This window comes from Lottia gigantea (assembly GCF_000327385.1).
Source record: "Lottia gigantea unplaced genomic scaffold LOTGIsca_6, whole genome shotgun sequence".
Taxonomy (NCBI): Eukaryota; Metazoa; Mollusca; class Gastropoda; family Lottiidae; genus Lottia; species Lottia gigantea.
This window is the reverse complement of record NW_008710049.1, coordinates 1,665,721-1,679,063: the sequence shown is the minus strand read 5'-3', so window position 1 is coordinate 1,679,063 and position 13,343 is coordinate 1,665,721. Positions and strand designations below refer to the sequence as shown.

At 30.5% G+C, this 13,343-nt stretch overlaps 1 protein-coding gene across 1 annotated transcript in view; it reads left to right on the top strand.

Annotated features, from left to right (window-relative positions):
• Positions 1-185: 185 nt before the first annotated feature.
• The window catches only part of LOTGIDRAFT_229291 (hypothetical protein), a gene marked incomplete at its 5' end in the record, with an annotated part of 32,394 nt that continues 19,236 nt past the window's right edge, over positions 186-13,343 (top strand). The window contains 6 exons of the mRNA XM_009063839.1: positions 186-925; positions 9,265-9,349; positions 11,196-11,285; positions 11,883-11,964; positions 12,655-12,788; positions 13,071-13,169. Of these exons, the coding sequence (XP_009062087.1) occupies positions 186-925; positions 9,265-9,349; positions 11,196-11,285; positions 11,883-11,964; positions 12,655-12,788; positions 13,071-13,169 (1,230 nt within the window). The remainder of the gene's footprint in view (positions 926-9,264; positions 9,350-11,195; positions 11,286-11,882; positions 11,965-12,654; positions 12,789-13,070; positions 13,170-13,343) is intronic.

Below are 13,343 nucleotides of genomic sequence, written 5' to 3'. Positions count from 1 at the left end.
ATTTACAATTGGAAGTGTAACTGTATCTTGATGTTGACTGTGATAGATATGACGTAACTTTGGATTATTCTGTAATGGAATTCTTAATTAGGACTAGATGGTTTCCTCCAGCATTAATTCTGTGATATTAGATATTTTCACTAAAATTTAGTGTTCTTTGCACAAACAACTTTATTGTTCTCAATATGGCGCGTAAAAGTATGATCTTTCGTCAGATAAATCTTGGCATGGAAAAACCATGGGATGAAAAAGACCAAGCTAATGAAAAAGTTCAAAAATATTTAAATTCTTTACCAAAGTGTTATGTTAAAAGAGATTTAGACTATGATCTCTTTCCAAGTGCCGATTATTTTTCATTGGAATATCCCAAAAACCAACAATTTCAAAATCACAAAAGAAAACATTTTGAATCAAAGATAAAGAAAAGTGATAAAACTCTAATTTCGTGTAAATCTGTAACAAATATTGCTGGAAAAAGATACAAAAAACATGACATAAAGAAATCAAAGTCTCAACCAGAGTTTTCAAATCTTTTAACCAAGACAAATATTGGACTGGGTCCAGGCAAGTCTGGACAACGGAAGAGTTCCATAGATACTTGTTCTGATAATACATATTATAGTATACATGATGTGGAATGTTTATGTAAAAAATGTTGTATGTTCCAACCTAACGAAGTTTTAAAACCTGTATCATCAACAAAACAATGGACCAAACCTGAAATTGATAATCGACCATTTCATTCCCAGGTTTTTATGAAGGAAAGTTTTGAGCAGCATCTTGACATTGAGGCTACTAAAATTATGAAAGCAGCAGTGATAAAGATACAGAAATGTACAAGAACCTTCCTGGCAAGAAAACGCTTTAAGAAATCCAAGAAGGCTGCTACTAAAGTACAGACTGCTTTAAGAATGTGGAAAGCAAGGTAAGCAATCTTTTAAGATGATTTCATATCATTAATTGTCCACATTTTGAGCATCATCACATACAGTCAAACTTGTACCAACTGTCACTTGTATTCAGCACGATGCTTCAATGAACACCCACTGAAAATCTCCTCTGTGCAATTTTCAACCAAATTTACCTCCCTTTTGATGTAGCCAGCACATACAAAATAGCAATACACAAGAAGAACTACATTGAATGAGAACTATTAGTCATTGCATATTTTTCTAAATAAATTGCATGCTCAAATTACAGAAAATATATCCAATATTTCAGTTTGTAGAGATGATTAAAGACTTGATTTATTAAAATGTTTATCAAAAGTGACATGAAGCCTATAAAATGGAATAGCAATACAAACAAATAAACCAAATGTCTCTTTCAAATATAACATCTATAAAGTAATTTGAACTGCTCAATTTATTGGTTTTGAAATACTTGACAGACCCACTCATGTCTTCTATCACAATACAGAGTGTTCACCTTCTTAAATCATGATAACAATACAAAACTTGTGGCTGTCATCCTAGTATTCTTGTTGATTTTAATGGATGTTTATGTTTTGTCACTTTTGTCATGCTTGGTAATGGCCTGACATGACTGACTGCCATACTAATATACCTGATGTCAGTACAATCTGACCATTGGCTAATTACTGTAGTACCAAATTATGACATCATGTTTTACGTGATATAATGGTTTTAAAGTATGATTACTTTAGATGTATATCGTGCATACACTAAGGACTGTAGTTGGTCATACTTGTGGCAGTCATGTTCAACATGACAAGGTACACATATACCAGAGCACAATAATCTGAGATAGATTACATTTGATGGGAGTTCATATTTTATTGCTGAGATTTTAAAATTTCTCATCAGGACAGTTGCATGGTGATTATTTTTAATAGATAGGACTCAAGGCTTAAAAACAAAGCAAACGTGTGAGCAATAGCTGTCTTTCTTAAATTTTGATTTATCTTAGTTTTAGCCAGTGACTACAATGCACATACAGATAACCAGTCAAAAGAGGACTATATGGTACTGTAGGTGAATTTCCTCTCTACATACATCACATGCAATTCGGTGTTATCCCAGTAATGAGATTGAAATACATACAAGTTTCTGTAGCTCATGAAAACAATTTGTGGAGTTGAGAGTTGGTTGATTTTGAAATAAGTCCTGTAGAGTTTAAAATAAATAAGATTAGAATATTAGAAGTATATTTTATGAGTGTAATATTTATTGTGTCTAGAGTGTTTTGTAATGTGATCTATATTGATTGTAAACATTGTTTATCTCTCTATAATATGTGATATATTGCATAATAAAATCATAATACCAACGTATAGACAATATCTTAATCATATATAACTACTTTTCTATTGCACCAAGAATGGTTTAATTTGTCACATTTATAATCAGGTTGTCGACATTATAAAATTCTTTATAATTTATATTCATTCAATCGTCTTCTTCATACACTGGTTTATTCGTTCATCCACATTTCAAATTTTGGTCAAATTTTAATTCATTCGTTCTCTTATTCTATAAATGATTTTTTAAAAAGATGTGCAAATTTACACTTTTCTTTGTATGCACTTTCTACTGGAATAAGTCAAATAAGTAAACACGAAACTGTCAAGGGTTGGGTTTTCTATGATGTATTATTATATTCATGTATTCATTCATATTATGACATATATCTGTACATGCATACCTGTCATTGTCAGTTGATGAATTCAGACTTTCTCTATAGTGTCCTATTATATTATTTATAATATAGTATATTGTATAGGTAATGAATAACAATAACAAGATACTTTATATTAAAGATAACATTCCAGCTTCTGCGAGAAAAATTTTGATTAAAAGCTTGCACAGTGCCGGCTTTTGAAAGCACTTGCTATAGCACCTAATCTTCCATTAGAAGACATTCTCACTGACTATCAATGGTAAATGTTGTCACAAACCAACCTGATTTTTGACCAGAAAGATCATGTACATTAAGAAGTTCTCTTCGACCATGGAATAAATTAACCTTTCAAAATAGCTTTAAACCATTCTCTTTATTATTAGTTTATAGATCACTATCAGTTATCTCTGGTCTCTTTTAATAAAAATATTTAATAGATAACTTGTAAAAAAAATATGTCAATGTTAGCTTTTGTGAGTTTACCATTTTGAATCCCTCTGTCTAGTTTTGTTTAAACTCTGTAGTAATACAAATTTTTCACTGTTGAAATAACATATTAATAGAAATATTAAAACAGAACCTGAAACATGTTGTAATATCTCTTTAGTTGTCTGTTTGAGGTTCTGTTTTAATTTGTCCCTTTAAGAAATAAAATGAAGACAGTAATTGTTGTATTTAATCATATTTTATGACAAGTAGTCAGGTACAATATCTACAACAAACTATCTTTATTTTAATCACCTGTCTTTAGTTTCATCTGATAATTACAGGTAAGCTCTTTCTCAAATATTCTACTTACTCAATTAAACTTAGCAATTTGCATTCTTTCTTATTCGTGTAACTGTAAAATTTCAAATTTGATGCTAAGTATTTATTTTGTGATGAGTCAAATGAAAATGGAGATGTTTTCCAGTTTGTTAATAACTCAAAGGTAAACTCAAATTCTAGTATTATGTAATTACTTTCTTCAGAAAATTTGAATTCAAAATTTTATGCTTAAAGTGGGTGGCTTGATGAGTGAGATACTTGCTCACTAGCTAAGAGGTTTTAGAGTCAATTCTGGTACAGAGATGTTTTATTCCATTTCCACCTTTCAGTGGTGCACATTGTAGGGGCTGACATGGAAATGGTTTAATTGTTTGGAAGGGACTGTCGCAAATTAATGCCATTGTCCTGGAAATCTACATTGCATTGCTTTATTATTGTATCTTTATTAGGGAAAGGGAAAGTAGGAGGTAAAACTATCATTGCATTACCCTAGCTGATAAAGCTTCATGTGCTGACTGAAAATCTTACTTAAGGTTCATTGCTATTGCTTTAACCCAAGTGAATTATGCAAGGTTAATTTGATGTCTCAAAGCCAAAGGCCAAAATCACAGCTGATGATTTTAGAGATCCAACCAGACATGACTGGCTTAAACAACTGTATCAACATCCCTGGTGTATGGTATATCAATAATTTATGATTCTAGTGTAATCAATATTGAAATGACCAGCTGTTGATTTGTATATTATTTATAAGTATTACAGATATCATCATGACAAATTTACACATTACATATATAATTTCATAGTCTGATAATTTTATTAGATTTATATCACATACCAGACAGAATCTTTCTGGATCTAGAACAGTGGTGGACTCATCTGTTTCTGTGAGAATCTGAATCTATGACAATTTGAATCAGAAGTCAATATTTTGAAAGAGATTTTGATCTAGACAGCATGAGCTTATAGGATATTTTCAGGTTCTGATATCTAAGACTGTTGTTGTGGTCAAAGTAAAGTAATCCTTGAATGTGGATTATTTTAGGATTCAGTGGTACATCATTTTAGACATACATGGTTCGGCCATTGTGATTTCTATAGTGCTTCTTGTCAAATCCCACATCCAGCCTTTCAAGACTGACAAAATAAGGAATTAGTTTCAGTTATTTCTGTAATAAATTGGCATGGATTATTATGTTTTTTGAAACTTGATTTTACACAGTTTATTGAAGAAAATTTATAATGATATACTCAGTGTATTCAGAATAAGGTATGAAATTTATCAGAATTGTTAGGCATAGACATGTAGATTATCACAGTGTTTTTGAATTATATATGTAACATAAGTCTCTTATTGTAAACTAAAAGGCTTGATTTTGAGTTATCAAAAGATAAGTTCATGTTCATGTTTTAGTATGAACTGCTCTGCATTGAAAAGTTTGCAGTTTTTTCAGGACCTATTTATACATTAGTTGGCCATTAATAAAAAATCATAAATGATATAAACATATATAAGGTCCACAGAAATGTCTTGAGAATGTACTGTTAAAGGTATGCACCTTTTGTTTTTATCATTTGTTTTAATTTTTCTAGACTTCCTGTGCAAAGAAAGTCTAAAACAAAAGCAATTTAATTTCCCCAACATTCTTCTATCATATTTATAATGAAATAAAACTGTATTTCCTCATTATTATAATAGAGCTAGTATAAAAGAAAACAATTGATATAAACTAGTGGCTTTGTAAGTTGTCATGAATGATCTTCATTTTGAAGGTAGAATTAATAAGCTTATTGTAGGATAATGTTTGTCTTTGATAATAATTCTGTCAAAAAATGCCATGTTTTTGTAAGTTTAGTAACCATTACTCCATTAATCTGATTGCTCTCATTTGGTGAAAGCTCTATTCATTAGGGTCATTAATTTAGAAATGGACATTTCAAGTAAAGATAAAAACAATACCAGGAAAATATTACGAGGTGCAGTAACTAAATTGTTTGGTGTTTTGTGTAAAACTTGAGCTCAGTTTGCATTGCATGGCCACAAATAAAAATAATGAATGTGAGACCCCCATAGAGAAACTCTGGTGTATGTACAATGTTTATATTGTGTGATAGGGTGATAATAAAAAGCTGTTTGTAATGAGGTTGATATTTGATAAGAGTATACAAGATAAAACAGAAGTTCTCAATTTCAACCTGGACAGACATTGATAGGAGGTGTAACCTTCAAATGATTCAAAATTTCACCAGTGGACATTTCTGACCAAATCAATATTCCTTGGGTTTATATTTATCTTTGAAGATTGTGTAAGAGAGGATTAATTGTAGTTTAAGAACAATCATTGACAACCGTATGTGTTATGTTTTTAAATTAGTGTCATGTGCTTGGAGTAGGATGTCAAAAGCTGTGATCAATTTTGTTCTTTAGTAGTGGTTATGCAAATATATAATCTTTATCTCAATATTCATAAGTTCCTAAAAGTGCTGTCATCACAAGGAAAGGATTTGAAATATGCGTACACTGTTATCTTAACAGGATAAATCTGATATACTTGTGTTTCATTAAACTAAATATAGGGCGTTGATGAGGAGTGATAGAAAATACTGGTTAATACCACAAATACCTTGTGGTTCCTTAATTTTATAATTTGGAATTGCTCAATTCTAAAATTTGCTGACTTTGTGATCATGTGATATTGCTGATAATGTCATAAGATTGAATATTTTTGGATCATACTGATGTCTAAATTGCCTGTTTGTTAATTAGTTTGCGACATTTTATGTTTGTGTTATCATCAAGGGTAATTGTATATCAGATTCACCAAGTTTGCGTGCTTTGCTGATTTTATAAATATAAAAATAGATGCAGTAGAGGACACAGTCGGATAAGATAATATAGTTTGATAAATATTTTGCTAGATTTTAAACTTGGGTGTGTTGGCAATTGATAAATCATATCAGTTGATTTTAAATGCATGAATCATATTGATTACATCGCCCCAAACTAATTCACAAACACCAATAGTGAATTTTACATTTTGGTAGATAAGACTTGAGAAGGCACTATTCTGACCTAGGAACAACTCGAATTACTTCCAAACTTACTTGTAATAGGATTATTTTACCGTATTTAATCAGTGTAAATGGGACAACTATGACTGTCAAATTTGGATATTGTGTAATTTGGATATTGTGTAATTTGGATATTGTGTAATTTGGATCAATCTGTAATATGTTGGTAGTCTGCTGGTAAAGCATAATTTTCAGAATAAATACCAATGTTTTGATGTAATGTGTTGTTATCAGTGTTTTTAAAAGTGTTTCAAACTAACTGTATGAAATCTAGCCCCAGGATTAGTGTTAAATTTTTATAAAGGTAAATATTATTTGATCAAGGTTTTGTTGATTGTCATTATCAATCAAGATTCAAGACCTATATCCGGCCACGTATCCTCGAAAGAATGTCCTTGAATCAATGTTAGAAGATAAGAACATAGCACATCCCAGTGCTAAGATTGTTTTGAGAATACTCAACCTGATCTTGGATCTTACACATAAAAATGTATGATGTTGAGCTTTAAAAATGGTTTGTTTAAACTTATTTTGTCATTTTTTAATTCAAGAATTAAGGTGTTTTAGTTTGGTGAACAGAAATGTTAAGAATTTGCCAATCAAGGAAGTGAAGAAGTATTCAAAGGTGAATTAATGTAATGATTTATTACCTGCGCAGTAATTTGATACATATGCATGTTCATGTATACATACTTTGTTTTGTATAATATAAGTTTGGTATGTAAGGACATTGTCCTCATTTCTTGGTAAAAGTCTAATATTTGGTAGTGATTTAGTTTCCTTGTTGATCCAATTTAAGGCAAAGAATTCGGCAGATGTGAAGTAAAAGACATTTGGGAAATTTTTAAATGTTTAACAAGCAAGACATTAAGAGTTTCATTTTGATAATACTCAATGCTCTTCTTTTACTAGTTATGCCCAAAATGCATTACTTTTGTAGATTGTTATTATGATCATCAAGCTTCTTTCACTGGATTTTTTTTCTGATGGAATTCTTTTGCTCAGTTCACACCAACGGCGCTTTGATGGCGCTTTAAAGCGGCGTACAAAGCGGTACCAAAGCGTAACAAAGCTCGACTTAAGTGCCAGGGTCGTAATAGATCGTTGGAAAGCTTTGAACAAAGCTGGATATTCGGCAAGAGCGCCAAAAAATTTTAAACTGTTTAAAAATTTTGGGCGCTCTGTCACGAATTGATTAAAGCGCCAAGAACGTATCAAAGCGTAACATAGTTCAGCAAAGCTTGACTCAAAGCGTAGGAAAGCTTAACATAGCTTAATTTAAAGCGGGGACCCCAGTCTTCACGGCCTGTCACCACTTAATCAAAAGCGGCATGAAATCGGCCATTTCGAAATTTTCCAATGCGTAACAGAGCTTAACAATGCACAACAGAGCTTGATAATCGTATCAGAGCGTGATTTAAAGCATCATTATCCGCATCAAAGCTTATCAAAGCGTATCAAAGCATGATTTAAAGCGTTACAAGACCCTGATCAAATCGGGTAATAATTCGTCCCCAGAGCGTAACCAATTCGTATCAGAGCTTATCAGAGCATAACATTACTTTGGAGATCGTGATATTTTTTGAAAAGTAAACAAACAATAATGGCGCTTTGCTCGCCGATTTAAAGCGCGGCATTCGCCGTTGGTGTGAACTAGGCATAAGTGAAATATGATATATTCGCTCTTGTATTTAAGTTTCTGTATTTAAGTTTTGTAACAACAATCAAGTTAACATTTTCACCAAAGGTTCTTCTGACAGATTCATATCTTTACACTGAACATTTTTTTCTCAGTATAAGTCCTGTTCTTGGCATAAACAGTTAAATATCTATTAAACCTTATTCTTTCTGAAATCAGGTATCTCTTATGTTTTACCTGACCCTATGGTTAGATACATTATTTAACTTAGTCAATTTTATTACTTATAAATAAATTGATGCTATATTATATGAGAGAAAGGGTTTACATTGCCACACCCATACTTCTCATAGATTTTGTTTTTCATTTTACAGTATTCACTTCAATTGGGACACCAAATTTAATACCTATTCAAATATTGCAATTTTTTGTGTTTTTATGTTGCAAGATCCATGTTTCATTACATATAAATGCCAATAATATAATGTTAAAAGATTTGATAGGTCATCTATATTTGGTCATAAGCTGATGTTATATTACAAAGACCTTTCATTTGCATAATAAGTTCTTGGATCTTAACCAAATTGAGACTAAGCAATATCAAAATAAAAAACCTCATGTTTTGAATATTATTTTTATTATAAAACACATCATATATACATAACACCACATAATCTCTTGCCTGGAGGCATTGTGTGTTACATTTTGTGAGGTTTAACATTAGTTGTCTGTAGCCCAGGCATGGTACATCTACGAGGAATGAGTGTTTAATACTTGTGGATTTATTCATTCATTCAGTCATTTACTTATTCATTCAGTCATTGCAGACATCCAATCTGAATAGTTAAATAACCAAATATCCTACTTTCAACTAGTTGTTAATTATTCAACATTTTGTATGCATTTGTTTTTACATCATCTGAACAAAGTTTTTTATGTGTATTTTATGTTGACAAATATTTCATGATTTATTTTAATGTATTCATTATGAAGTAATGTTATATGAATGTCATATTTTTGTATATTTTAATACCAAAGTGACCAGTCAGCATTCTATAGACATGTTTCAACCTACATCAATTTTAAACCTGGTACAACTTGTTCTCAAAGTAACCAATTAATTACTTTTATCTTTGATATTACAGGAGGGACTTTCGCGTTTTTCGAAATGGGATTATCAAGACACAGGCACAGTTTCGTATGCGAAGACAGCGACGTAAATATTTACAGGTAAGCATAATTAATTACATTTATGTACATATTTTGCATAATTGATGAGTTTATGTGCATAATCTATTAGATTATGTGCATAATTAACTAATGTGATAAACATTGCCTTTAATTTGATTATAGAAATAGAACATATAACTTCACTTTATTTAGTTTAATTTGCATATATATATATTGATTAATTTTATTCGTGATCAATACAAGGATTTTTTAAAAATCTTTAATTCAGTATAATGTCAATATTTGTCATTTTTTGGACTCTTCTATATGTAGCCTAATGTTTTACTCCACTAAGTCAACTAGATTTTCTTAAGAAATCGTTAGACAATTAACATTATGGATTAATTTAGGCAAGATTTTATAGTCTGATATTTTCTTTGTTGTTTACCAGTTAGTTTTGACTGGGTATTTTGGTCAGAAAAAGGTATAAAGTTAGATTGCGTCTACTGTGTTAAAACAAATGGTAATCAAATTCAAGATATAAAACATTGAAAATAGAGAAATGGTGAAAATAATTGTGTCTCCTTGTATTTATTTTGATGATGGTTGAAATTCTGTTTGGTGTTGATTTCAACAAACATTTTCAAAGATATTCAGTGTTTCACTCTAGTAAAAAAGAGAATTTGCAGGTTGAAAAGGAGATATTGAATTGAAGGTATTTGTGGTCCATATGTCTGTATTTAGGATTATTGTGTATTTTATTGAATAGAGAAAAGTTTGAAAGTGTAGATTGTTTTTGATAAGGAATTGGTGATATTATTTGGTGGATGGAAAGGACCCATAGCTGTAATTTGTTGATTATACATCTGTATGTCGCTGATTTGGTGATGATTTGAACAATATCGTTTGATACAATAGAATGTATACTGCAAAATCAATGTTCTTTGACAGTGTTTGCTAGAAATTCTTTAGGTTAATGATATTGACCATTGAACTGCTATGTTCTAAATTGTGCAAATTAAAAAAATGTGTTGAAAAGAGTATCTCTCAGAAAAAATGCAGCAACACTAAATTTAAATTTTGAAAAAGTAACATTTGAACTTGGATCCCTTTAAAATGATTGCTTTATAGATGTATTTAAAAAGAGGAAATGTGAATAAAAAAGAGGTTTTTGAAGCATATGAATATGAATTTGTTAAATTTTTGATATTGATATATGAAGTTAAATTGTAAATATTTATCATTATACTACCCTGGTAGTCTTTTGTCTTTCAATTAACCCTTTTGTTTCCACTCAATGTTAACTTTATATTTACTACCAATTTATACTGATGATGTGTTAATTTGTTCTTGCTTTGTTTAAAATGATGGAAAAAAGGAACTTGAGGGAATCTGATGTTTTTTGTATTGTAATGGTTTACTGTGCTTTCCATCAAATTGCATTGAAAAGATCATTAAGAAGATGATTTAGGAAGGGATTAGCTTATACCTTAGTACTATAAGTGTGAATTTCCAATGGGAATATGCTCTCATCCCCTACTATCTGTTGTGACTGAAAGCCTAGTTTAATTCCAAGGCTTTCACTATGACATATTTGTAAAGATTGTGTATTAGTACTTTATGAATCATGTGATGAATGGTGATGATACACCCTGAAAATTTGTACAGTAATTTAAAAAAAAGTTGCTTGGACCTGTATTATTGCCTTTATTATTGAAGATCTTAGTAGATTGTTACCATTGTACTTTTTGGATTTGGATAACAGATTGAATTTTGCTTTCTTTGCCTTTATATAAAAACATTTGGTACTAAAAGTGATAAAGTTTTAATTTGCTAATCTGTCAAAAAGTTTTAAATGGAAATCTATAATTAGTTGTTCATTAATGTGTATTGATTTCTGTTTTAGACCAGAGAAGAAATACGTCGTAAATTGGAACAGGATAAATTGTTGAGAAGGAGAAAACAAGAAGAAGAAAAAATGCAGCGTGAGCAGCAGGTCAGTTTACTTTTATTTCTTTTTTGTGTCATTTGTTTTATGATTATCAACAGAGGCATATCTCGAAGATAAATCTTTATAATCTTAAAATATATTTTAACCTGAATGTGTAATATGAAGGACTCAGGGCAAAGTATAAAAATAAAGAAGAGACTAGACCTGAAGACATGATTACCTATCATATAATCTGTGATAAATATATTCATGCCTGTAGCCAATCACTGGATACTTTATGTAACTGAACATTAATTTGCATATTCGCGGTGAACAGAAAAAAAAATATTCTTTTTGCAAGTTCTTGTCTTTCTTTTTTGTTATTCTATATTTGTAAAGGAATATAGTCAATGTATTTTATGTCTGACAAGTTAGGTACAGCTCGAAAGAAAGATGACTTTAATATACTTCTCAATATTTCATTGTGTTTATTTTTTTAAAGTTTTGAAGTAGTTTATTGAAATATTGCTTAATATTTCCAAAAAGTTGATTTATATGATCATTAATGCAATATGGAACATGGGATATTTTGAGTTAAATAGTTGAGTTAAATATGAATTTTGATATGTTTTTTTGAGTTAATATGAATGTTAATATTTTCAGGCCAAAGCTGCGAAGGCTGCAGCCAGTGTTAACAATCTGGATATACCAGGAGAACTGGCTTTTGTATTTAGTAAACTAGATGGTAAGTAGGATGATATATTAGTAGATTAGTGGAATCTGACATTGTCAGCGTGTTCGACAACTCCTGTACTAGTTTATACCAATCTTACACTAGGTCACTAACACCCTAGTGTTTGATATATTCTCTTTATCTATCTACCTTGATATAGGACACACTTACTCTCAGACTATAAATCCTTAGGGCAGGTATATAGCTGGGAGGAAATAAATGAATGGACCACTACAAAAAAACTTGTTTGCCCCTGAATCAGAGCTGTCAATTTGACCATGCTGATTTTACATTCCTTAACATGATCTTTTCAGAATTAGCACTAGTCACATATAAATATTATTGTTTACTTTCATTCCTTTGTCATTCAAATAAATGGCAGTATCACACTTGATATGGTTTTAATTTGTCTTGAGAGTAAAAACACAAATCAAGCATTAGTCACTCACAATTAACAGTATGAATGTATCTAGTTTTAACTCCATTCATTTATCTTCCTATAATTATTATTACTGAATTGTCAACATTACCTATTTGATCTCCAAACTTTGTATATGTGCATTACACTGTCCACGCAACTTGGTGCAGAAAAGTAGGACGTAAAACTCCATTCATTTCATTTTCATTAAACTTTCGTGCAACAGTTTGAAGCTTCCTCATTGGAATCATTTAAGTATTTAACCATCTTACCTATAATTTCAGATTGGCATATGATCCACCATTCTCAGCATGTTAAAACAGCTAGTGGTGATGTTAGACCAATGGATATGGGATATAAACTACCAGTGGATATTAATTCTCATGTCTTTAATAAATTTACTAGTGTTTATTTTAAAGTATGTTGTTTTTGTTGTTGTTTGCTCAAAATATATGCCGCATGTTGTTAGAAATTCATGTTACCTACAGAGCTATGATGAATTTTTAATACAACAAATTTAATGATATATTCCAGGTGAAAATGAAAAATTTAATTCAAAGGACAAAAAGGCATAACATGACTGAGTCATAAGTTTAAAGCTTGACACAATCCTATTCAAATATGGTCTATATTGATTCAGAAAGAAAATATGACTTTTGATATTGGAATAAACAATTATTATAATAATATAATCTTTTAGGATCCATCTTGGGGCGCTAAAAGTGAACCAATCAGAGGACCTCTTACAAATGTTCAAGAAAATGATATTTATCATAAAGCCATCTCTGTCTTTAAACTTGTAAGTATTGGATTTTTTTATTTCTATTCCTTCATGAGAGACACCATCGGCTTAAACATTTCAAAACACTCAATATTACCTTCAACTCTAGCATATATTCAATTGGTATGTTGACTTCAACTATATTCAATTGGTATGTTGACTTCAACTATATTCAATTGGTATGCTGACTTC